We start from the raw sequence: 26,461 nt of genomic DNA, 5'->3' as shown, positions 1-26,461 counted from the left end.
TTTTGATTAACAGACTACAGTGATTCCAACAAAGTACGTAAGGTGCATTAAAGTGCAACTTCAACCATGTATAAGTGCAAAACCCATAGTGAGTTTCAAGACACAAAGAATTTGATAACATGAGATATTTAATACACAATGGGAGGCACTTTTCAGTTGAGGCCTTGTTATCCTGTAAATCAAAAAATTTCAAGTACAGCTACTAACAAAAAGGTCAAATACAGCAGAAAGAAAATTCCAGGACTCTGCCTATTGATACCATTAAGTACAATGTATTTCTAAGCTTTAAAGCATGTATGGACATTGTGAACATTTTAGGATGTTTCCATAACTGATGAACAGACTTTCAGCTACATATTTACTGAAGAATTTTATGTTTTTTTCTAGTTAATGCTATAGGAAGACACACATGGAAGACACACAGAGGTGGCTGCTACATGTAACAGTACTAACAGAAAGAATGTGACTAGTGTATTCTCCTGGGCAATAAAGGTTTAAGAATAAATCCCAGAAACTTTAGGAATACATTAAAAACCCAAAATGACAACAACACAAGGTCCATATTCTCAGCGTGGTGTTCATCTGCAAAACAGTCCTGAAAGACACAGTTTCCATAACAAAGCAAATTCTAGTCAAGGCAAAATGTGTTTAAGAATCCAGAAGTTTTATAGTGGCTTCAGTTCTTCTTTAGGGATTTTGAAAAACTAGACTGAAGAGCCCCCATGTGATTGTATATAGACAAAGAGATTTAGATCCCTCTGTCTACCAGTCTGAATCTGGTAATGTCAACATGCACCACAATAACACAAATATTAAAGTCCGCACTATTCTCCACTCTCCCCCTACCACCCAAAGGAGGAAATGCACTTTAAAGTGAACATTGTTTACAGTAATTACTTACATTAGCATTTTAAAAAGCATCTGTGTGATGAAGTGACTGATAAAGCATTTTAGAAAAATGTTTTAAAGTGTTCTCCTTTGCTTTATCTGTAATAGACTACAATCAATAGCAAAAGGTAATTGATTTAAAAAGGAATTATCAGTTGGGATGAAATGTAGATTGTAAGGGGGCAGCACGAAAGACTGGAATAAATGACAGACTGGAAAGAAGACACAGTAATTTCTCATTATTTTTGACAACTAAAGCACAAGAATATCGAAGTATTTGTGACCACCATTGAGCATCCATGTAACGCAAAGGCATACCAGCCCACAATTTTCCAGAGAAATCTGCAAGAAATGGAAGTGTTAATGGTCTGTGGATGTTGCAAAGGTTGTCTCATGAGCCAGGAATAGATTTTTAAGGACCTAGTTTCTGTATCTTTATTTTTAAAGAAGAATTGCAATTATTGCTCTGTAGTGCAATGAGTTAATACAAGTTATATAACACTTGGGCTTACTGGGAGCTACACTAGCATTATGGAGGGCAATAGCCAAAAGCGTGGATCTGAATGGCTCCCAACCTCTCTTGACAGAGAGAGCTGGCTTCCTAAGGGTCAAGTACTACCAGCCACAAAGGTGGCTCTCAACAGCCAAAGGCAGCCATGACAGTAAGGAACAAAATACCTGCCCTGTAGCTCTTATTACTTACAACACATGTGCTGCCTCATCCTGAGAAACAGTGCTGATTAAAAGCGTTATCCTTTTTAAAATCCTCTTGATCTTATGGTCTGAACTTTATTTCAAATAATTGTGTGGTGGTAAAGTGTGTCTACTGTCTCTTGGAAAAGGGAAAATACATATATTTTTTAAAAAGTATCTGGAAAAGGTCTGACCAACATGATGAATTGGCACAAACTTCAAACTTCAGTTGAGAGCCAGTGAAGAGGAATCAGACTGTGATAAGAAAACATGAAATAGCCCAAAGCGAAACTCAAGGCTGACAAAGAAGAAACCTCCAGCACAAATATCACATTGGTCCTGAGAAAGACCTCATCATGCTGATGACTCATTTTTCCGCTCAAGGAATACTAAGCGTCAACCTCAGGACCCACAAGAACAGTAAAAGAGGAAGCATAACTTCATCAAAAAGGAGTAGAAAGTGGGAAGGGTCCACATAACAATTCTAGCTGCAATGTTAATGAGGCTTTTCTGTATTAACTAGATAATTTGGACTGTCAGACTATTAAAACACTAAGTGCATGAACAAGAAATTCTTGACCCCATTTATGTAATTTCGCACATTACAAGATTTGGAGTGTAGTGGCATGTCAAATTGCCTCAGGATTATAGGGTGTGTATTCTGACATGGGAAGACCATGGAAAAAAACAGAGCACGGGGAGGAAAAGGGAACAAGCCACACCATGTCCAGAGAAAAATAAAGTGTAAGTCTAATGCTGTCCTGAGACTTGGATCTACTCACTTAATGCACTAGAAACTAGTACTGTTCTATGAATAGTCTCTCACAAAGCATGAAGTAAAACCCACCAGAACTGAGATAGAAACAGAGGGGCTCAAGTGGCAGGAAGGAATATCCTCAAAATGCAGCTAGACTGTCAGAGGCCTTCAGACTCTAGAGAAAAGGGCTCTGCACTGGAATTATTTTATAGAAGTGTCTACTTTACCAATTTGCATGGAATTTATTTCGTTTTAATCTATGACTTTTGCCATAGTCTTCAAATCATTGCTCTGGTGGCTAGCCACGCATGGAAACACAGGGATTTTCACATTAAAATAGCTACTTCGTTGTAACGATATAAATCAGCAACACTGTGCAACAGAGAAAAATATAAAGCAACATAAACCATCCTGGAGTACATAGTTTTACAGAAAGTAAACTGCAATCAGACTTCATACAGCTACTGAAGAAAAAAATTTCAGCTAGATATTATTCTGGGCTTACAGTCTTAAAATGTTAGAAAGTACACATCCCGTATTCAGGAACTGGTTTGGATGGTGTTAGATCACTAACCCACAGAAGGAGCGACACCACTGTCATAGTTTTATCACAGCCAGCAACTGAGCACCACACAGCTGCCCACTCACTCACTCACTCCCTTCCCTGCTCCTGGTGGGAAGGGGAGGGGAACTGGAAAAAAGTAAAACCCGTGGGTTGAATTAAAGACAGTTTAATAGGACAGCAAGAATGATAACATAATATTAATAATAATAGAATATACAAGGTGACCAATGTACAGCACAATTGCTCACCACTCACTGACCAAAGTCCAGCTTGTCCCTAAGCAGTGATCACCATCAGGCCAACAGCCCCCAGTTTATATAATACTTGTGTCCCATCTGTCAATGTACTTAATTACTTTATGAAGACTGTTTTGTGTATGTAATCCTCCATAACAGGCTATACTTCATTATTCTGCAGTCCCATACGACAAGAGTCGCTCCCCCCCGCCAGCTTTTCAGAACAACTAATGGAGATCTGGAGCTTCTCATTCTGACAGTAAAAGGTTGTCAACATGACATACACAACTTTAATATTTGTCCTATCCACAGTGTAACAGCGACACTCATTAACTTTGAGAAGCAAGGAAAGGGGAGAGTGGAATAGAGAGATTCTTGTTTCGGGACAAGATAACCCTGATAACTACAAGTCTATGAAAGGCATGATATATTCCTTGGATATCCTTGTAGCACTACTGTACACCATAAACACTTTTTACAAGGTCACACAACAGAAAGCTATGCTCATGATGCAAGGATACCATGCATATTTTGACCTTGAAGGGCATCATAATGTGAACAAATATTACCAAATGAGAGCTTGATACTGGCAACAGTCTCACTAATAAAGCTGTATAGCATTGGCATAGCCCACATTTCCAATCTGAAATGACAATAATGAAGTCACCCTGCTGGTATTCTGAATCACCTTCCATCCTTGTCTTCATTCTACCTACTCACATGAATGTAATCATTGACTGATCATACAAAACCCTGAAGGACTAGACACAATCTCCCTGAAATAGTGAAATACCAGTGTGATTTTCTTCCCAGAAAAAGACTAGAAATATAGAGTAAAACTGTGATTTTTCAGTTTTACTATATATCACTTAAAGATAATGTAGAATCTTCTCCTAAAAATGTAAAAATGTACAGAGGATTCAAATTCCTCTTTAAAATAAAATTACATTCTCATTTTCCACATGGGTTTTGTTTTTGCAACAAATACAATCTTAGAAAGTAAATACACTCTGCTATAAGCACTGGAAGATAGGAACTGCTGACTGCTGTTAAGCCAGAAAAGCATATAAACTGGTACATCTGTCAGATTCAAATCATTGCACAAATAAACAGAATCATTAACAATTCTAAATATTAGCCTCTTACTAAATGCATTTTCTGTACATATGAACTACCAAGTCAAAATTATTTCAAACCCCATAGCCCTATTATGGATGCGATTCATTCCTGGAGCTCTGTTTTTCTTAAAAAATAACTACTACCTATCATAGCTGAAATTGTGCCAAGAGGCTCAGGAATTTTTTATACACTACCTTTATGACATGATTTTCACTCCTTGGCAACAAGTCATTAAGTCGCACAATTGTTTCTACTCTTTTTCTCCTGGAAGTTCTTACCAGACATATTGAGTTAACAATACAGAGGTCCCTCTGCAAGTTATTTTGACAACAACAGTTACAAGGTATATATGAATGCACAGTTACTAGGACTATTCAGAGCAATATGCATGAAGACAGGACTACCAATGAAACTCAAATAATTTCTATTCATTTAAGCTGCACAGCTATAACCAAAGCTTTGAATTTATTGTATATCAGACAAGAAAGTATATCTCACCTGGAACTTGCCATCGAAATAGGAATACTCACCCTGCTGCAACTGCAGGAGGTATGACCAGTATGAGTTTAAGTTGTGCTTCATGCAGAGCTTCAGAAAGGTGAATGAGCAAGTGGGTCAACTCCCTGAAACGTGAATATACTGTTAGAGGGAAAGGCAGTAAAACTGGTGGTATACATTACCAAGGAACAGTAGAAGTAATTGAAAAGACGAAGCTGGGAAGAGAGCCAAACATGGTTTGTAGTGAATGATGACAGCAGAAAAAAAATTAGAAAGACTGATCAGAGGCTGACCCTCTTCCAGGACTAAGAACACTGAACTGCTACAGACAGTCTTAGAATTGGTGATCTTAGGGCTAAAATGTTTCCTGGTTAGTTTTATTTAATCTAATTATGCATAGTTAGCATATAAAACCTGCATGGCTTATCAAAGCAGGTCACCTCTTGAGGTCATATTCAGTAAAAAGAACTCAATTAAGAGAAGAACCAAACACTGTTTGAAAAGAACTGTTGCACAGATTCAAGCCACCACTGTGTTATTAAACAAGGTCTGAGAATTTGTAAAGATGCTTTCACAGCAAGACATGAAATCTTCAAGGCGTATTTCTGAGGCCTGTATTCAGAAACATTTCTGCAGCTGTTTTTTCCTGTATAAATACTCCTTTTGTTTCTCAATATATTGCTGTATAGCTACAAAATAAATGTTTGACAATGTCATATCTGGAAATATAACCTTCAATATGAATAATTTAAAGACTTTCGTAGAAGCTGATTTTCATATCCATATTCTAAACATTTCAATATGAAAATAAACTCCAAAATTCTCATGTGAACTGGTTTTAGTCTTCCTGATTTGAAGGGTGGTATTAGTAGAAAATCCTTCAGAGACAGACTGCAGAAACAAAAAAGTTTAATGGCTACTGTTATCTTAAGAGTAGTACAATATTATCTTCAATTCACACTATAAATATTGCCCTTCTGTGTGCCTTCCTTAAGACATTTGATTTTTCAGAACAAAGTCAACTTTCGTATTTACCCACTGGCAGGGTGAACCCACAAAGGCAAGCAGGCTGACTCATGATATTAACACAGAATTCTAGATCTGTTCATAACTACGCTTAAACCTGAACTGAGTAGAAAGCTTCATGACCCATTCCAGTAGGCTAAATGTGCTAAAGCAGGAAAGACAGGATGTATATAAGCGATCACCCAAGTTGTTTGCTACTCCTGAGCTTGACTGGACCTGAACTCTCAGAAACAACTTTTGATATTGTCATGCCTTTCAAGGCAGTATCATCCTAGAAATATTTTTGTGAAATCACTTATCTTCCAATATAATTATTCATCATAGCAATGATGCTTGACTTGTACAATGTAGACACTATGCAAAGGTAACCAAGGATTTTCATTTTCCCTGAAATGGTTTGATGTCTTGTGAAAACTTCCTAAGGATGCTACAAAAGCCATTAATCTCAAAATCTTGGCTAACAAATAAAGCAAGTTTCATTGCTTTTCTAATATCATCAGTATTTCACGCTTACAATATGAGAGCTGACTGTGCTGAACAGCACTCAACAATGAACTGACATGCTGCCTCCTGTATTTCTCTTCTGGGAGGAGACATGAGATTACAGGAATCAGCTTTTGGTCTGTTTGTAGCAAGTACATTCTTGCTGTGGAAAAGAAACAGCTTTCCCTCCTATTTCCTTATCATATGCATTCCATTAAGAATGTCACTAATCAGACAAATCACTTACAGCAAGGAAAGATCCTTTAATTCATAAAAAATCACAACACTAAATTAAATACACATTTCTTGACTCCAGCATACACATCATGGCTCCCACATGACATTATCTTACTAAAAACTATAATAAGTATTAAAACTAGCTAAGCGTTCTTCCCCACTGATTTGTGTCTCGTGGATAAGCGATTTTTTTAACTAATTCTGCCCAAACTGCAGTATGACTTCACCCTTTATTAGATGTCAGAAATGTTACATATAAAATAAATTTGACCAAAGAATCAGTTCCTCTGGCATTGAGATTATTAGACAATGTTTGTCAGCAGGGATCTCTCTTCTCTGCCTGGCTGCCCTTGCTAGCTGTAAGAACTCCGAGATCTTTACAGCATGCAAAACATTTGCTGACTTTAAATTTAAATATTTAGAAGGTGAGAGGACAGAAGAAGGCGCAGAATAGGACAAAAGAACCTAACATAGATGCAAAGCAATACAATGTCATTTTCATTTAGAAACAAGGCTAATGCCCTCACATATTCACATATCACTCTTCATGTTCTCATATCTGCCTCAGCTTCTAACATTTTGCTATGCAGATAGAAATGCTTTGAAGCATAAGAAGAAACACAGTTGGGATTATTTTAAACTAGATGCAGAGAAAAAAAAATCAAGAGAAGATTAAATCAAGCTTTCCCCCTTCCTGGGCACTGTCAGACACTAGAGTCAGCCAGCAGAAGTAAAAAAGTATCCACACATGCAGCAATACATCCACAAAACCAGTTACTGCACAGAAGTTGTCATATTTTAAAACTAGAACGGCATACAGTGTAGAAAGACAATCTACAACTGTAAATGAAAGACAGAGTTTTGTGATGTGCCTGATAAAGGGGCAAGAGCGCAGTACGGATTGCCGTTTTTATTTCGTAGCTAGCAGACAGGATTCCAAGTAAAAAAATGACTCCATAAAAATAGCCGCTTCCTCTCCTCCTGCCACCAAATCCAAATATAGCTCTGGCCAAAAAAATAATTAGCTTCAACTTGGAGGAGGTCAAGAATAAAAGAGGTAGCTGGACAACTGCAGATTCTGGCTCAAGAAACCCAGATTAACATCTACTAACCTGTCAAGACAGGTCTCTCAGCCCTGAAAGCTTTCTAGCAAATCAGACAGGACTAATGATTTATTAATTTAGGCTCTCCATTTGTCAGCAAGACAGATCATGTAAATCCCCTCTCCTCCAAACAGCAATAGCAGAAAGCTCATTTCTTGTGTACTATAAATTAAAACTTTACTGTGTTTCAACAGTGCTTTCCAGTGTTTTAAACACAATATTCTCCTCTATAACTACTACCAATTTTGAAGGAAAAGCTACTGACATTTTTTAAATTATAATGCAGTGCAGGAAAGTAGGAATAGAATTAGTCTTCCTGAAAAGGCTTCATTAAACATTTACCAGAGACCTCACCACTGTCATATTTAAATTCATAGTAGCTAGTAAAACACTGACAGCTTTAGGACTCTACCTTGAGCTAATTAAGGTCTACTTCATTCCTACTATTCCATACCTTCTATTATCACTACCCTTTGGTAGGTCAACTTTCCAAGAGTTCATGACTTCAGAATATTTTGTGCCCTCTAAAGGATGCAGACCTTTAAGTTTTCAGCAAGTTCATTTTGTCAGAACTCTCCTTTTCCAGTGTTGTTGGTCTATTATGTTTGCGACACACTGTAGCACAGTTTAGTTCAGTGCACAAGAACGGACTGTGAGTGTATTTGAAAAGCCTTGCAGAAGACACATAAGGCTGTTATATTCTTCCCTTCAGTTACATGACCTTTCACAACTCTGCAACTTTCCAACCTCAGCCACTTCTTTGGCACACATAGGTAGTCGGTACTCCCTAAAATTTATGCCTTGTCAAGAAAGTTAGACAGAATAAAGCTGTCTGCTTCAAGAAGAAATTGCCCTTCTGTGTCATTTCATTGCCTAGTTAATACCAAGAAACTGGAGTGAATTATGGCAAATCTTTGATTAATAGATTAATTTTTCAGGGACTAACATGAAGGATAGAATTTCTAGAAGAGCTTTTTTCTCCTGGTAACATTAATAAGATGTATGAAGGTCATCATCTGCATGCTACCAAGTGCCTGTAGCACGTGGCGAGAAAAAAAAAATCATGTTTTTCAGTTCGATTCTGTGTGATGGCAGTGCCATCTATCAGCTAATGCCAGACTGATCAAAATATTGCGTGTGCTCTTTTATGTCTCCTGTGAGATTCTGATGGGTATATTTATGCCATTTTCACAACATGACCCAGGTCTCTGGAGAAAAACACACCCAATAAACCCAGAAGTGAAATTAGTAATACAGACATTGTCCTGTCTGGCTATTAACTAAATGAGAAGGAGAATAGTTGCTTGCTTAGTTATCTCACTACTTCTGCCATGTGCATTTCTAAACTTAAATACCACAGGTTGAATAACTCGAAATATTTTATTGCAAAATCAGTCAGGAAAATTTTAGCTAAAGGACAGTTTTTTAATTAAGCAGGCTGAAAATATAAGAAGCAGCAAAATGCATTAGAATTGAGGTATCATCTGCATACAATATCTTCGCTTATTTACATTTTTGTTTGGAGATTAATTTCCTGTGTGTTAGAATAAAAGATGGAAAGCTGAATACTTTTTCACTGTGCAATGATTGTCAGTATCAGTAGCATCAGATAGATGCAGTCTTTATCTCACATTAAATTTGACCTCCCTGTGATTTTATATCAATAATTCTATTCCCAGAAATCACAGGAAAGAACTAAGTACCGGTACTATAGACGGCATTCTGAAGTACCTGTAATTAGAAATCTGACTGAACTGGTCAGTATAAGCCCCCTAAAACTTAGGTTCATATAGGCATATCAAGGCAATTCAGATTCTTCAGACAAAACAGGTAGTATTTCAGCATCTAAATATAAGAATCTAAATGTTCCATAAGCAAATCCAACTCTCTAATCATTTCAAGTCAGATAAAGAAACCTGTGATACATTAGGTGTTCCTGCAACACTAAGGTAGTGCACTGGATGGAATTATGGGTCTTTTCCAGAACCCTATTAAATATAACAGGAATAATTTCCACAGCTTTCCTCTCAACACAGATCCATGAAAGGATGCGCTAGAACAACTGAGTGTCATTTTATTACTTATTATTTTAATAGCTAGGTATCCCCTTACTTTAAGTTTTGAACAATTAAAACCATAAGGATTCTAAGTGAGATATCTTTTCCATAGAACCACACCAGCACTCTGAAATTTCATAAGGCAGGCTGGCAGCTGCTGCATATCCCCAGACACTTTTATGCACCTGTGTTGAGCCTCAATAACCTGTTGCTAACTGCTTATGTGACACTATCCCTTGTATTTCAGAAAAAAAAACTCTGATTTTTTACTTTCTTTTTAAACTAAAACATGTTCACATTAAATAAAAGTAATAAATTGGATTAGTTAGGCAGGTCTCTATATTAACAGACAGCTCTAAAAGTAAAGGCAGACTGTCTGTTCCTAGGAGCATCATTATGATCTTTTGTTCCTTCACCTAGAAGAAGGTTAAGCTACTTTCAGATGTTTGACCTTGAAGGATCTGACTCAGGAAACCCTATGTTCTGTAAATAATGGTTAATACAGATGCTTTAAATGGAGCATACACAATTTCTCTTAACATCTCTGAAGAATTAGCGGTCATCTCTGTTGACACCTACCTATGAACCGACCTCCGCTCTTCCGAGGTCAAGAACACGCTTTAATAGTGGTGTTTTGACTGTGGAAAGACACACTGACGAGTAAGCTCAGGTATGAATCATGTTACAATACTGCCACTCTGTGGGCTAAAAAGGTCATGGTCTGTTCCAGTTCTTTTCTGCACAGACAAGAAAAGGTGTAGACAGTCCATGCTCACGCATTCATCAGGAATAACTCTGCTCTGTTATTCAAAAGGTAATTAACAGATCCCAAAGTAACAGCACTTAACATGCAATAAAAACACAGGCTTGCCAAAATGCTAAGTTCACTTAATTCTGCCCCTTAAGATCTGTTCAAAGCACCTGTTCACTCCAAAAACAGCGGAAGGGAAAACCCCTGGGACACTGGATACCCAAGTCATACAGTTTTAGAACAAGTGATAGACAAAACGACTGAATCTCACAATGAAGACACTGGTCCCATAACTTTTAAGCATCATGAGACAAAATTTTAATGTAATTATGTACTTCTGTTTTCACAAAACAACTGTTATTCTACACACGAAGCCTGGCTTCAGCTTGCTGCCTAGATTAACGTTATTCAGAACGCTTGTTTCTGAGGAGGCAAACTCAACACAAACTATTTTGCAACTTAAACACCCTAACCATTTCTAAAGGAGTGGCAATAAAGGAAAAAAACCCATAGATGAGTTTACAATGAAGCACTTAAATCAAAATTAGTCTTGAAGAGAAGGAAAATAACAGTTCATAACTTTTATTTCTACTCATGTTTTTCTGCCAAATATCTTCTTTCACATTTTAGTTAGGATAATCCTGAAGTCTTGTTCACAGGTGGCCACATATGATCAAACATTACTGACTTGGAGCACAGGAGGCGGTTACCATTGTCCTTTATGAGAATAAACCCTTCCTTCTCCGAAGTTATGGAAAATACTTCTCACTCTTGTCTATCAATAACAAACAGACAGTGAATATGTAAGCGGTGCTTCTTTACTTCACTTAAAGAATGCTCAGGTACTGAAGGCTAAAGCAACTACACAGCAGTACCTCCTGCAGTACAAACAGTCCTTACCACACAAGATGGGTCAAGCAACGCTTTATTGAACCAGCATTACTCCTGGCAAAGTGTAACATTTCTACCACGCCACAAGGAAACTCATCCTCGAGCTAATAAAAAAGTATGCTTTGTTCATGTGTGTCACTTGCAATACAGCACTTTTATCCTAGTGTGCTTAAATTCAGTCTTAAAATTACAGTAGTACAATCTGTCTTGCATTTGTGTAAGTTAAGTAAGAGGAAAAGCATCAATTTTACTGAAATATCGAAAGCACAGTAAATAAACTGACAGCTATACCCAGCTTCTGGTTGGCAGTTACTAGTTGCTTAAATCACCTTGTTGGTTGTCTTATCAAGATATTACAATAGGTTCAGAGATTAATATAGAGATCAACTTGGCAAATTACTTAATTATGAGCAAGAGCATCTAGCATAAGGATTACGCTTTCCAAGGCAAATGCTGGAGTCCCTGACAACGCTACGAAGATCGTGCAGTTCAACTCACTGTTCCCAAATGTTAATGTTACAGGGAAAAGGTAGGACTCCATTAACAGCATGTTCAGTTCCAGAAATAACTATAACATGCTATCAGTCTACAACTTTTGCCTGAAACAGAATAGCCTGAAATAACCATTTTTGAAAGGTGAATGTATTCTATAATGAAGACTGCATTCTGCTTTCTCTTAAGCTATTTTTCCCTAGATTTTTTAGGCAATAGAGAACTGGTAGGAATACTGTGCTTTAGGGAATGGATGCCTGAATTTCCTGAGAGAACCAAGCGAAAATCTTCAGATGGCTTCACTGAACCTTTTATTACACTACACATCCTGCCTTTTCCTCCTGAAGCAGCAGTATGGAGCTTGCCTTGCCTTGCCTCTGTCCAAGATGTTAAGACAGCCAAGGGGCTCAAGGAAAATAGATTAGAACATGTCAAAAAACAACTTAATATGGATAAGCCCTTAAGTTTTAGCAGCTACAATAAATTCAGACTCTGACACTCCATAGCAGAGATTGCAAAAGGAATTTTGATTTTAGTTTCAGTACATCTGAAAAATACCTATATAAAGGTTTGGAAGGTTTCATTCTCAATTCAGATTTGGTTGCCTTGAAAGCATCCCATGATTCCAAGCTTCATCCAGTAACTCAAACCAATTAATGTTAAAATAAAGGTCAGGGCCAACATCTGATTAAGAATGCAATTGAGGTACCTCCTTCACCCTTGTTCAAAAGTAACATCTTGCAGAACTCAAGTAGTGGTCTGTTAGGTCTACTATGAAGATAATTATGTCATCTTTGAGCTCATGTAGAGCGCAGTAAACTCTCCTATTTCATTCTAAGATAACTGGAAGAACCTTCAGTTGTCTATGAAGTGAATTCATTTATAATAATAAATTCAAACCAAACCGGACAAATTAAAAAGATGCTTTAAAAGAGCCAATTTTTAAGAACAGCAACCTAGACATTTATACTCACTTTTGCTTTTGATTTCCCAGCCGTCTCCAAATTTCAACTACAAAACCATCAAAATTTTCATTCTAAATAAATGGAATTGACAACAATATACAATTAATGACCATGCTTATTCTTTAGGGTTGTATCAGAGAAGATCACACAGCATGAAAGCACACAATCACTGTAGTTTATCTTATATTATTATACAATAGATCATTCTTATACTACTATTCTACAGATTGAAGATGCTTTATATTCTTATACCATCTTGTCTTTAGTGTAGCATTCCATGAAGTCAAAGACAAGCACGAACTACAAATCAAACATGCAAAAGTTGAAAATGTCTATTAGTTATCCATGACTTCTACTTTTACAGGATAAACCAGTAATGGATTGGGAAAGTTCAGCCATTAATTAAAGACGGTTGTTAAGCAAATCACTCAACACATATTTCCATGTATATTGGGAAAAAATCATGAGCACTTAAATCTGAAGATGTAAATGCTAAGTTGGCACAGTCATGATTCCAAACCTCTCCTACAACCAATCTCACATGTGATAATTTATGTTTAGCATGATCAAGGATAGCTGTACTTCATAGACTCATAGAAAGGTTTTGGTTGGAAGACACCTTAAAGATCAACCCCCTGCCATGGGCAGGGACATCTTCCACTAGGTCAGGATGCTCAAAGTCCCATCCAGCCTAGCCTTGAACACTTCTAGTGATTGGGCATCCACACCTTCTCTGGACAACCTGCTCCAGTGTCTCACAAACCCCACAAGAAAAAATGTCTTCCTATATCTAATCTATATCTCCCCTCTGTCAGCTTAAAACTGTTATCCCTCTTCCTATCGCCATACTCCCTGATAAAGAGCCACTCCCCAGATTTCCTGTAGCTTCCATTAAGTACTGGAAGTCCTCTATATGGCCTCCCCTGAGCCTTCTCTTCTCCAGACTAAGCAACCCCAACTTTCTCACCCTGTACTCATATGGGAGATGCTCCAGGATACAGTCAGCTTTTTTGGCTCAGAGCACACTTTGCTGGCTCATGCTGAGCTTCTCATCCACCTGCACCCCCAAGTCCTTCTCTTCAGGACTACTCTCAATCCATTCTTTGCCCATCCTGTATTTGTGCTCAGGATTGCCCTGACCCAGGTGCGGGACCTTGCACTTGGCCTTGCTGAACTTCATGAGGCTCACACATACCCACCTCTCAAGCCTGTCAAGATCCCTCTGGATAGCATCCCTTTCCTCCAGGGTGTTGGCCATGCCACACAGGTTGGTGTTGTCAACAAACTTCCTGAGGGTGCACTCAATCTCACTGTCCATGTCTCTAACCAAGACGTTAAGTAACATTGGTCCCTATACTGACTCCTGAGAACATCATTCATATCTGTTCTCCACTGGGACACTAAGCCATTGACAACTCTTTAGGTGCAACCATCTAGCCAATTCTTCATCCAACCAGTAGTTGATCTGTCAAATCCGCATGTCTCTGATTTAGAGACAAGAATGTTATGTGGGACAGTGTTAAAGTCCAGGTAGATGATGTCAGTTACTCTTCCTTTAACCACTAATGCCGTAGCCTTATTGTAGAAGGCCACCAATTTGTCAGCTATGATTTGCCCTTAGTGAAGCCATGCTGGTTGTCACTAATCACCTCCTTATTTTCCATGTGCCTCAGCAGTGTTTCCAGGTGGATCTGTTTCATGATCTTGGAAGGCACAGAGGTGAGACTCACTGTCCTGTGGTTCCCCAAGTCTTCCTTTTTGTCTTTTTTAAAAATGGGAGGTTATGTTTTCCCTTTTCCAGCCAGTGGGAACTCCAACGGACTGCCACGACTTCTCAAATTTGATGGGTAGTGACTTAGCAACTTCATCTGCCAGTTATCTCAGGACCTGTGGATGCACCTCATCAGGTCCCACGGATTTCTGCACCTTCAGCTTCCCTGTATGGTCTCATATTTGATCTTTTCCTTCAGTGTGCAGTTCTTCGGTCTCCCAGTCCCTGCCTTTGTCTACCGCAACTTGGGTGGTATGGCTTGAGCACTTGCCAGGGAAGACTGAGGCAAAAAAGTCATTGACTACCTCAGCCTTCTCCATATCCGGGTACACAGGTCTCCTGTTTCCTTCCAGAGAGGGCCCACATTCTCCTTAGTCTTCCTTTGATTACTGACGTACCTACAGAAGCTTTTCCTGTTGCCCTTGATGTCCTTGGTCAGACTTAATTCTGTGAGGGCTTTAGCTTTTCTAACCTGATCCCTGGCTGTTCAATCAATTTCTCTGTATTCCTCCCAGGCTCTCTGCCCTTGCTTCCACCCTCTGTAGGCTTCTGGCTGGAGTTTAAGTCTGTCCAGGAGCTTCGTGTTCATCCATGCAGTCCTCCTGGTGTTTCTGCCTGACTTCCTCTTTGTTGGGATGCATCGCTGCTGAGCTTGGAGGAAGGGATCCTTGAATATTAACAAGCTCTCTTGGGCCTCTCTCCCCTCCAGGGCTTTGTCCCATGGTGCTCTACCAAGCAGATCCCTGAGAAGGCCAAAGGCTGTTCTCCTTAAGTCCAGGATAGTGAGCTTGCTGCACACCTTCCTCATTACCCTAAGGATCTTCCACTCCACCATTCCATTGTCACTGCAGCCATGGCTTCCCCTGACCTTCACATTCTGCACTAGTCATTCCTTGTTGGTGAGAAGAAGGTCCAGCATAACACCTTTCCTCACTGGCTCTTCTATCACTTGGAGAAGGAAGATATCAGCAATGCACTCCAAGAATCTCCTGGACTGCTTATTCCCTGCAGTGTTGTCCAAAGGGTACTTGAGAATCTTTTCCTTAAGAGCCCAACTGTTATTGAGAACCTAAAATTGATGCATCAGTTACAAATGAATAAACTATTCAGTTTACATCTACATCCTTCTCCCTCTAGAGCACATTAAGATTTCTTTAATGTAGCAAGTGAGAAAACTTATTCTGACAAGTATGTCATAAACCTACCACTAGAGCTGAATGTCCTTTGAGTGCAGCTTGTCTAGTCCTACACATGCACAGCTCTAAAGTCATTAGTTAACAGGCTGCCCAGAAAGCCTTAGCAAACTATGACTATTCCTTAAAGGAAATCCTCTTCTCTCCCCAGCCTCTTGACATTTTAAGCAAACTGGTTTATCAGACCTGAGAAAAACTGTACAGTAACAGATATCCAGTGAGTTATTCTTGGAATTAGAAGTGGCTCATTAGCCACCGAGCCTAAATGTACTCCTCTGACACAGAAAACAGCACTTATTGCAATCGTGATCCTTCTTTCTGCCTATCAATAAACATCTCTAACCAGTTTAGCCCATGCTTTATACATTTATTTTTTTAATAGAAATTAAAAAGAAGTCTGCTCCCTACACAGTCTCCATGAGAAGTTTATCAGGTATCCACTAATGCCTCAGCAACATTCAGCCTATCAGCTGTTTGGAACAGGTTTTATCAATCATGGTTTATAGCAGGCGAAAGTCATCAGTGCGGCTATGAGTGATAACTTAACAAGGTTACCTGGATTAGACTTACATAGTCTCACTTTAAACTTGTAGTTAGCTGCACTTAAGTGTTGCTATACTTCATACTTACAGGAATTAGACACGTGCTAGGACACATTCTTAAAAATTCTGCCTCGTTATTGTTTTGAGCAGAATTTTATTTTGTAGAACATAAAACTACTGAAAATGAGAAAATATTCATTACAAAAGGAAACAAATATCATCTCACACTATTTTAAAAGCATTTACAAAAACTCTTTTTACCTTTGCTAGCAGAACCATGTTCTCGGAAAGCTCCTCTATCTCATCCTCACTGCCAAAAACACTCTCGAAGTCCTGATAAGTCCAACCATCAAACAAAATTCGAGGCACTATAAAGTAAAGTTGTCAAACAGTAGTTAAAATCAGAATTTATTATGTACATTGAAATACTTAGGCAGAAACAGAACAAAGCAGATAACAAGCAGAGATGACACTAAATAACATATCCCATGACTGAGATCATTGCTACCTGACTAATTTAAGCAGGACAGATAAATTGACATTGCATAATATTCTTCATTTATGTTTAGTTTAAAGGTCAGCACTGATGAAAGCTTTAAGAAAAGATACCTTCATTTGACTAAACTATCTTAATTGAACTATCACTTAGGGTCCCAAGTACAGTCTTAAAAGAACACTAGCATGAAACAGCAATTCTTTTATGAACGGTGTATCTCTTCTACCACAAGACAGAAAATTTCACCTCTAATTTACTCTTTTGTACACAGCCCTATATTACTTCTACTCATCTCAAGAACCTATGACAATTTTTTTCTTTTGCAAAACTTGAGCTCATGTAATTTATTTTTCTAACAACACACTTAAAACATTAAAAACATAGTCAGACAAGAGTCAGGAAAACCACCATTGGAACTGTTGATAATCATGCACACTGGAAAAGCCAACAACTCATATAGAGGTATACCTAAGCCCTTTCTAACTACCAAGGATCTAAAAGAGTATTTTAGAAGAGTCTAAAGAGATCTCAAAAGCTTTATTATCTGGAAGCAAAAGTAATTTAAAATATCTGACTGAGCATTCAATTTTTCTAATGTATTTCAAGTTTCATACTCTTTCTCAATCAAGAAGGGTTTCACATTCCGACAGAACTCTTTCTATAGAGAAATGTGAGAAGTCTAACACAGTAATATCTCCGTAGCAATATTTGTCATTTTCCCTAAAGACACACACTGTGGCACACCCCTTGAGTTCCCAGCTTCATGGAGAGAAAAACCAAAGGAGGACTCTTCTATTGTTACACAGGAAAGTCTGATTGATTCAGATCTGGAATTTCTTTCTTTTTAATTAAGCAGAACCCCTGAGCAACAAGTTTGAAGACCACTCCTCCAAATAAGCATGCAGTGCTATATACAAAGTACCCATCCACAAAGGGACCTGTGACTCAGAGTTCATGCAAAGTTAAGGCCAAATATTAGGACACCAACAGGATCAACACTTCAGTTACTTAACTATCTATAGTTAACTGCTTTTATTTTTCTTCTCAGACTTCTTCCTTCATACAACTATGCCAACGTTACCTTCCTTTCTCCCATATACATCTGGAACAAACCCTTCTTTTGCTCTGCTAGCAGTTATAGAAGATAAAGACAAACATAAAACAGAGACTCACCTATTTTGATATTTTTGGATGTTCTTCTGACGTCTTTCATCCAGCCTGCCAAACAGTATCAAGTGAGAGAACAACTGTTAAACTATAAATGTTGACAACAACAGTGTATTTTCAAGCATTCGTCAAATAATGCAGCACAATTTCATTGTATCTGTCTTCCTGCCACAGACTACTAGTTCATAGCAAACAGACAAAACATCCTGTAATGGACAAAATTTGAAGCTTTTCACCCCCACCACTGCATAACTAGCATTTACTACAACCTTATAGTAGCCCATACCCAACCCCTCCCTGCTGCTTACAGTTCTGCCTCACCATGGAAACTATCTTACTGCCTACTCAGAACAACACTTCTGTAGTCAGCAAGCATCATTTGGGAGGAATATTTTCTTTCAAGATGGTACTTCCAAGTGTCCCATCCTCTTCTCTTGGCTGTCATTGGATTTGAAAGGATTTGTTAGCAGGCACCAAAATGGTCAGAACTATAGCTGTTTCAAATTAAATGCCACAGACAAATGTTTCAATCAAGTTCAAAACCATAAACTACTTAGTTATTATTTAAGAATATACTAGCTGAAATCTGAACTTGCTGTCAGTATCTCGACAGTGAAGGAAAAAATTCACTTCAGATTAAATTTATCTTCCATTCCCAAAACAAATTCACTCAAAGGATTTTACACAGAGACAAAAAACACAACAGGTAAAGAATGGCACAGTGCAACCACCAAAGACTATTTCTGCCTGTACAGATTCTTTGGTCCTTTCCTCTTTCAAAGGAGTCTTTGTAGACAGCCTGGTGGAAAAGTCAAACTTTCTATTTATTCTTTGAACAGACAAACTATGTACATACGTGGGGACAGAAAGAAGTTCACTCTGAAGAAAACTCCACCAAAAAACATACTGTCTGAAACAAGACGTAATCTTACTTGCAATACATATGCAAAGAAAAAGAAAATAAACCTTTATCAGCATCATGGAGACCAGTAAACTGGAATCTTTCCTTCCCTCTCCTTTTCACTTGTAACCAGACTGGAGAGATTAGTGTAAATTTGTTTCCAAATATTTTAGCAATATCATAGCCATGGCTGTTCCACTTGCAAAAGAAAAAAGAAGAAGAAGAAAAGAAAAAGTGAGAGGCCAAAAAGCAAGCTATACAGTTCACTTTACTTTTGACCAATACAAATTCTTTAACACAAATGTAACCATTTGCTAGATCCCCTTTTGTTAGTTTGAGAAAACCTTCTGGGACATTAGTTTTATTTAAATAAGAAAGCAGTGTGGAAACTCCAATAGCTACATGTAAGGTAATCTTCAAATTGTGCAAATTCATCTGAGCTATAGGAATTTGCAATGTAGATTTAAACACAGTTTGGAATTTACAGACTCTATATTCAAGAGAACTTGAGAAACATGGAAAGGGCATCTATTTGTCTTTTGAGCAGTGTAAGACAAACAAGTGAAAAGCTTCCTCTAAACAAAAGGAAGAAATACTTATTATTCAAGAAAGGATGCTTTGAATAATAGTAAGACTGGATAGCAAAAGAGAACATTTTCACAGCAGCATAAAATTTTTACTGTTTATTTAGAAGGTTCAAGCCAGTAGCTGCATGGTACAAGGGCATTCAGTAAACCTCCTGGTCTGACTTTGCTGCAGCTTCACATGGCTCATCCAGGACACGAGAATACTATCACCTGTTTTACCAGTTAGAAGCAAAACAATATGACCCAGACATTAGGAGATGGATGGGAGAAAAAGGGTTTGAGACTACCTGAATCACAAGCTAACTCTCAAATAATCCTCTGGCTATTTGACCAGAAGTTCCCATTATTATAAAACCACTAATAAAACAGGGATGCAAGATTGCAGATTAGCACAGTCTGCTGCATATTCATTCGAAGCACCAACTTTATTAATTTTATCAACTTACGGGAGTAACATATCCTAGAACATTTCCTGAGAAATGTCTTTCCTTCACCTTCTTGGAACAATAACTTCTGTGTTCCAGTATAATATCCTTTGCTTTTGGATCCACAACTACCAGTCCCCGGTCCTGCACATTTTTATTGGAATGCAGCGTCTGGGGGAAGAAGAGAGTTTTTAGAACCAGCCATATGAAGCAGCCACTTTCAATAGCAACAGATTTCAAAAAGAAAAGAAAATCATATAATTAAACCATGAAACTCCAAGGACTCCTTTTAAATGATGCAGAACAGATGGATTTAAAACTGAAAGTGCTCAGAAATTATTCGTCATCATCAGTAAACTTATTCTGTTTGCAAGGCAAAAATCATTACAAGCAAACAAAAAATCAGGAAGTGACAAGACTCGAGAACATCATTCGTCACAACTGATGGTGTTCTGCTCTCTAGGCAATGCTTTCTGCCATATTAGTCTCAAAATGATAAAATGGAGGTAGGAGCTCTTAAACAAGAATTTGAAAACTATTTTTAAGCCAGATATATTTTAGACTGAGTATGCAGCAATGAGGTTACCGAAGGCCGAGGTTCTGACCACCTTTCTTTAAGTAAGGTCTGCTTCAACTAAAATAGCACAAATAGTTTTAGCAGCACAACCAGTGTGAGAAGGTCTAATAAACTGTGTATGTTGAGCACACAGAAATCACCTATTGATTCAGCATAAGAGCTTTATAGATATGGCCTATCTTAACACTTTATATTATCCTCAACACCTGCAGACTAGATTTTCTTCCTGGCAGACAGTGAGCAAGCAAACACCACCAACAATGACAGATGTATCTGCATAGTGAAGGATTAATTACACTTAAAACAAAGAGGATTTTGAACATGCCTACTTTTTTACCTAACACGGTTGGCAACACTAAGTACACATACTTGGTACCTGCACTGGTAAATATATTTTGTCTCCATACATAGCCTTTCTCTTGCACTGCTGTTCTTTCTTGCAGTTTTGAAAGAAAACAGGCAGGAAACAAGAACATGCTCAGTGTGTTAAGGGAAACTTCAGCACATCAGCTCCACTTTCTCAGATCGCTACAGGACTCAACCAATTCTGCCTGCAAAGCAAATGCTGGTTAGAAGGCTCTTCAGATTTCTTTATCAGGATAAAGCCTTCCCATTAGCAAGGCTGAGAACACCTTCCCTTCCACCAGTAAATGACCTAGCGCTCTTGGCTCAAACTATTGCTCCTGGCCATCGCTTTCCAAAAGGATGGAAGAATGCTTCCTTTAGCTAAACCAGCGGCGACAGAAACTTCCCGCTTCTGCAGCCTGTATACGGGATAAAGCTTCAGAAGTTTACATTGTATCTGTTCAAGGAGTGAACCATTTGTAAAACTCCTAAAAGCCAAAGGAAAGAACGCTTCCAGGTAGTCTAATTTGACAGCATAAGCTTCAATAGAAATGCATGGTTGCTTTTAACACTGCTTTGACAGAATAAGAGTCCCTTTATCAAAGTTCAATTAGTTTATTGTCCATGTTAAATAAGATGAGCATTTCAGTTATTTCTCTTACCTTTTCTTCCAGTTTTTTTGTTGCACCTTTCTTTGAATCTGTTTTTGACAGGGTGCCTTCAGCTAGCCAGCAAATCATAGTAAGAGAAAGCGAAATACAGAGAAGCCTCATGGTGTTTTTCGCCATGTCAAGATTCTCCTGCCCTTGAAAATACAAGGGTTCAAACCTCTGGGAATAGAAGAATGTAACAGTTTAACTCAGTTTTCTTGTTTAAGAAAAGTCAAGCAACTGTCTTATCTTCTGCCCCAGACTAAGACAGCACTGTTTTAACAGTGCTTTTGCTGTGGCAGCACAATAACATATTTTAAGAGTATTTTAAGAGATTCCTAGATTCCATGTTTTTTGTTCTTTATTAGGGCATATATCACAGAGAAAGTCTGTTGGGGACATGCAGCTTCCCTTACGAAGAATCTCTGAAGAAGTATGATGGTTTACAGCTGAAACAAACATAAATGTCTGCTGCCCAGAACAATTATAGGACTACTTTACCTTTTCTACAGCAAATAAGGGATAAGCATTTGTTTCTGTTCCTGCCTAACCCAGTCAGCAAGTCACAAATTAATTAAGAGACAGAAAGAATCATAGCTATTTGCTTATAGCTATGTGCCTTTGATCTAACAGGTGAGAAATTCACCACATTAGTGATACATGCAGAATTGAAGAAATAAGGGTCATTTTGGTCTAGAAGAATGCCTTTTGACAGTTTGTCCCAGCTGCACATAAAAGAACTTAGAGTAGAGAACACATCCTGCTCAGTGCTATTTCTCTATGACAGCTTAGTTCTGTCAGTGGAAAGACTTTACAGAAAAGATTTCAAATAGAGGCAGACTTGTTTTTCATGAGTTACACTGTTCCAGCCCAGTTCCCAGAGGCGGATAAGAAGAAAACAGAGAAAAAATATTTATCATTAGGGGAACCAGAATGAAAGGAGGCAAAATACCATAATAAAGAAAAGCAGCCAGTTACTAATTCCGGAACTAATTATCAAAATGGGACTAGCTTTCATCTATAATAAACTAGATCTAAACACTCGCCAGGCTGCTGCTCATTATAAGATACTAATAGAGAAGAAAAAGAAAAAAGAAAAAAGGGAAGAAAAAATTATCTTCCCCATAATTTTCTGATGTTTTGGCAAACGTAAAAAATACTTGTGCTACCTGCATTACTCTGAGGAATTAACATTTCTACCACCCACTTTAAAGAATTAAAAGCTCATTTCTTCAAGTCATATTTACAAGAGTGTTGTTCTGTTGGCACTGGTAACAAGTGCTGCTTGAAGAAGCTATTTTGCTGCTGTATAAAACATCAGGTATGGGATCCCACAATAGCAGTCTGAGCACTCTGAAGGAGTAATGTGGCAGTAACATGGCAGCAGAAGGAACCTTAAACTTTAAACAAAAGTGTACTCAGAGAAACAGCTGCTACTTCAGGACAACAGCAGTAACACAGATAGGAGATCAACAACTTAATGAATGCAAGCATATTTAGATATGGCTGGCAGTGAGGTTTTAAAAAGCAGAGATATTTATTGCAGGAGTTAGAGATTGTGCAGGAAAAGAGAGGAATACATGAATAGGGAACAAAGCAGAAGGATGATGGCAGCAGAAGTGCTTGAAAGCAACAATGCCACCAGCACCACAGAACATAGGGCATCAAAAACCTCAGGTACAGAATTATTTGAAGGCTTTAGTAAAGTCTTATAAAGACTGCAAAATAAAAGCAGAAAGCCTTCTAATACTTCTTGGATTCAGAAGGTGGGATAAAAGCTAAATTGATATATCATTTGAAATTCATTAGTATTAATAGTTAAGGTATTTCACTTCTACTTTACCTTCAAGTTTACTGGTACCCTCCCTGTTTTCCACAACCTAAAAAATGAGACCAAGCAGGTTGCTCTTGATAGCATCTACTCTGTTCCATCTAGCTTGGCAAGATCTATAAACTACAGCGGAGAGGAACAATTGAAAGCCTGAAGAGTCAATACAAATCTTAACTATTTGGACAGGCTATCAATTCTTCCAGAAGCTGGTATATATTGATTTGGAGGTGTTTGATTTTATTTTCAGAAACAATTAGCAAGAGCATCCACTTCCCTTAAGGGAAGTTAACGTTTAATAGTTGAAACACAGAAGTTTACAAAAAAATCACTGAATTCTAATTAGACACCAAAATGTGCTCATTTCCTTGACATGATCATATCCGTCTGCCAGTTATTATTAATTCAACATTTACTCCTAGATCTATAGGAAGCACTGAGTCTGTGGCAAAACACTTTCTGCTAGTGACAGCCCAATATTGACTCCTGCTTGGAAACTTATTTTATTTAATTTGGTTTTTAACAACATCTGCTTAGTGAAAATTAAGTAGACGTCATCGCTCTACTGCACGAAGATTAATTAGTCAAACTTTAAATGCTCTTTATGGAAAACATAAGCATGATTTTTTCAAGCTTTACCAAACCAGATGCTAATCAAATTTTTCTCGTGCAAACCTCCTGTCATTATTTTTTAATTCCCCTTAAACTAACTAACCTGAATAGAACCATATGATCCTGGCACTCTTGTTTATTTCCTGTACCACTGCAAAATGCAAGAAAAAAAAATCAAGATTGACTATATAGAATTGGGGTTGTTCAGCCTGGAGAAGAGAAGGCTCCAAGGAGACCTTATAGCGACCCTCCAGCACCTGAAAGGGGCTACAAGAAAGCTGGGGACGGACTGTTTAGAAAGGCTTGTAGCAATAGGATGAGGGGCAATGGGTATAAACTGGAGAGGGGCAGATTTAGACTAGACAACAGGAGGAATTTCTTCAGAATGAGAGTGGTGAGACACTGGCACAGGTTGCCAAGGGAAGTTGTGGCTGCTTCATCCCTGGATGTGTTCAAGGCCAGCTTGGATGGGGCCTTGAGCAGCCTGATCTGGTGGTATGTGTACTGCCCAAAGCAGGGGGGTTGGAACTAGATGATCTTTAAGGTTCCTTCCAATCCAAACTGTTCTATGATCCTATGACTCTATTTGTGTCCTTGTTCAACTGATACTATGAACAACTTAAGGTTCAGAACATTCAGGTTTCTCTCCAAGCTAAGTCAGAAATATTAACTGGAGCTTCCACATGAGTTCACTTACTTCTAGTCTGCCCTCTGCATCTTTACTTCTACAAGAAAGAAACGCTGGCACAGATTTAGGCTATTCCAAAGAAGCTTAATATACTCAGAAGCCGGCACCGTAACTTATCTCAAAGTCAGAACGAATGTTTATACTTTATTGCTAAAGAAGACATTAGATTTTAACTCCTGCCACCAGAGTCTGCATCACTTCGCGAAGGGAGCCCAGTAAGCACGTAGCTGATGCGGTTTTCAATCAAACCAACAAAATCTAGATTCCGGAGTGAAAACACTGAAAATGAACTCGTTCCCAGCCTGTGTAAACACTGCTCCCTTGCCCCGGTGGAGTGCTGTACCTCGGCAGCCAGATCCACCGCCTCACCCGGAGCCCCCCGCTCTCCCTGCAGCCCGCGCGGAGAAGCCCCCCCGCACCGCCCCCAGCGCCTGCCACGACCCCCACCTACCGCGCGCCGCCGCCCGCGGAAGTGGATCCGGCCCCGCCCTCGGACTGACGGGCGCGCGGCGGGCGGTGCCTGGGGGCGGGGCGGGAGGCCGAGTCTCGGAGAGTGCAGAGGGGCGGTGCGGGCGCGGCTCGGCGCTTTCCGAGGGCTGTGGGTGTGTTCCGAGCTGCAGCAAATATCGTACGTCAGCGAGTGGCCGGGGTATACGATAACTGCACTGGACCAGGCTGCAAAGAGCCAGCAAAGCGACACTGCCAACCCCGGGCGTGCAGAGTGGAGGAGTCAAATCTCAAGCGGCTATTAACAGGCTTCTGTAATTGAGATTTTTATTGTCTTCTGTTTCGACTTTCTACATGGTTTACAACACGACTGTGCTACTGCTATTTGTACTGCAGTGAGAGTTTTGATGTAACCTTGTGCTTGCAAATGCTAAATACCCTGGGACAGCCCAGAAGGTCAGCCGCATCCTGGGCTGCATCAAAAGAAGCGTGGCCAGCAGGTCAAGGGAAGTAATTCTGCCCCTCTGTTCCGCTCTTGTGAGACCCCATCTGGAGTATTGTGTCCGGTTCTGGAATTCTCAACATGTGAAGGATATGGAGCTGTTGGAACAGGTCCAGAAGAGGGCTACAAAGATGATCAGAGGGCTGGAGCACCTCGTATACGAGGACAGGCTGAGAGAGTTGGGGTAGTTCAGCATGGAAAAGAGAAGGCTCCAAGGAGATCTTGTAGCGAACTTCCAGTACCTGAAAGGGGCTACAAGAAAGCTGGGGACGGACTGTTTATAAAGGTTTGTAGTGATAGGACTAGGGGCAATGACTATAAACTGGGGAGAGGCAGATTTAGACTAGACAAGAGGAGGAATTCTTCACAATGAGAGTGGTGAGACACTGGAAGAGATTGCCCTTCAGGGAAGCTGTGGCTGCTCCATCCCTGGAGGTGTTCAAGGCCAGGTTGTATGGGGCCTTGGGCAGCCTGATCTGGTGGTATGTGTACCTGCCCAAAGCAGGGGGGTTGGAACTAGATGATCTTTAAGGTTCCTTCCAACTCAGACTATTCTATGATTATTCCTAGGAGCTAATATGTGTCTGTGTTTTGAATTTGTGCTGAAAAGTATTGATTGGAAGTACCAGGATGTTTTAGTTATTGCTGAGCAGTTCTTACACCGAGTCGAGGCCTTTTCTACTTCTCAGCTCACCCCACCAGCAAGAAGGCTGAGGGCATACAAGAAGCTGGGAGGGGACACAACCAGGACAGCTGACCCTGACTGGCCAAAGAGCTGCTCCATACCATATGACACCATGCTCAGCAATAAAACAGTGGGGAAAGAAGAAGGAAGAGGGATACCTTTGAGCTGGTGCCATTTGTCTTCCCAACTAAACCATTATGTGTGATGGGACCAGCCTTGCTTTCCTGGAGATGGCTAAACACCTGCCTGCCAATGTGAAGTAGTGAATGAATTCCTTGTTTCGC

The 26,461-nt window shown here is 39.2% G+C and overlaps 1 protein-coding gene across 3 annotated transcripts in view; it reads right to left on the bottom strand.

The window, feature by feature from the left end:
* CHID1 (chitinase domain containing 1) overlaps positions 1–25,062 on the bottom strand; it is a 139,992-nt gene extending 114,930 nt beyond the window's left edge. For 2 of the 3 annotated variants that reach the window (XM_054068303.1, XM_054068304.1), the window contains exons 1-7: positions 21,428–21,595; positions 19,865–20,014; positions 18,897–19,029; positions 17,937–17,981; positions 16,529–16,635; positions 12,771–12,832; positions 4,789–4,881 (exon numbers count right to left, since the gene is read on the bottom strand). In XM_054068303.1, coding sequence (XP_053924278.1) covers positions 4,789–4,881; positions 12,771–12,832; positions 16,529–16,635; positions 17,937–17,981; positions 18,897–19,029; positions 19,865–20,014; positions 21,428–21,553 — 716 coding nt within the window. In that variant the 5' untranslated portion in view covers positions 21,554–21,595. Of the gene's footprint in view, positions 1–4,788; positions 4,882–12,770; positions 12,833–16,528; positions 16,636–17,936; positions 17,982–18,896; positions 19,030–19,864; positions 20,015–21,427; positions 21,596–24,994 lie in introns of those variants that run through there. The other variant, XM_054068301.1, reaches the window with a different exon arrangement.
* Between the last annotated feature and the right edge of the window lie 1,399 nt (positions 25,063–26,461).

Source organism: Cuculus canorus, chromosome 5 (assembly GCF_017976375.1).
Source record: "Cuculus canorus isolate bCucCan1 chromosome 5, bCucCan1.pri, whole genome shotgun sequence".
In the NCBI taxonomy this organism is placed as follows: Eukaryota; Metazoa; Chordata; class Aves; order Cuculiformes; family Cuculidae; genus Cuculus; species Cuculus canorus.
Note: the sequence above shows the minus strand (reverse complement) of the source record. Positions and strands in the feature narration are given on the sequence as shown.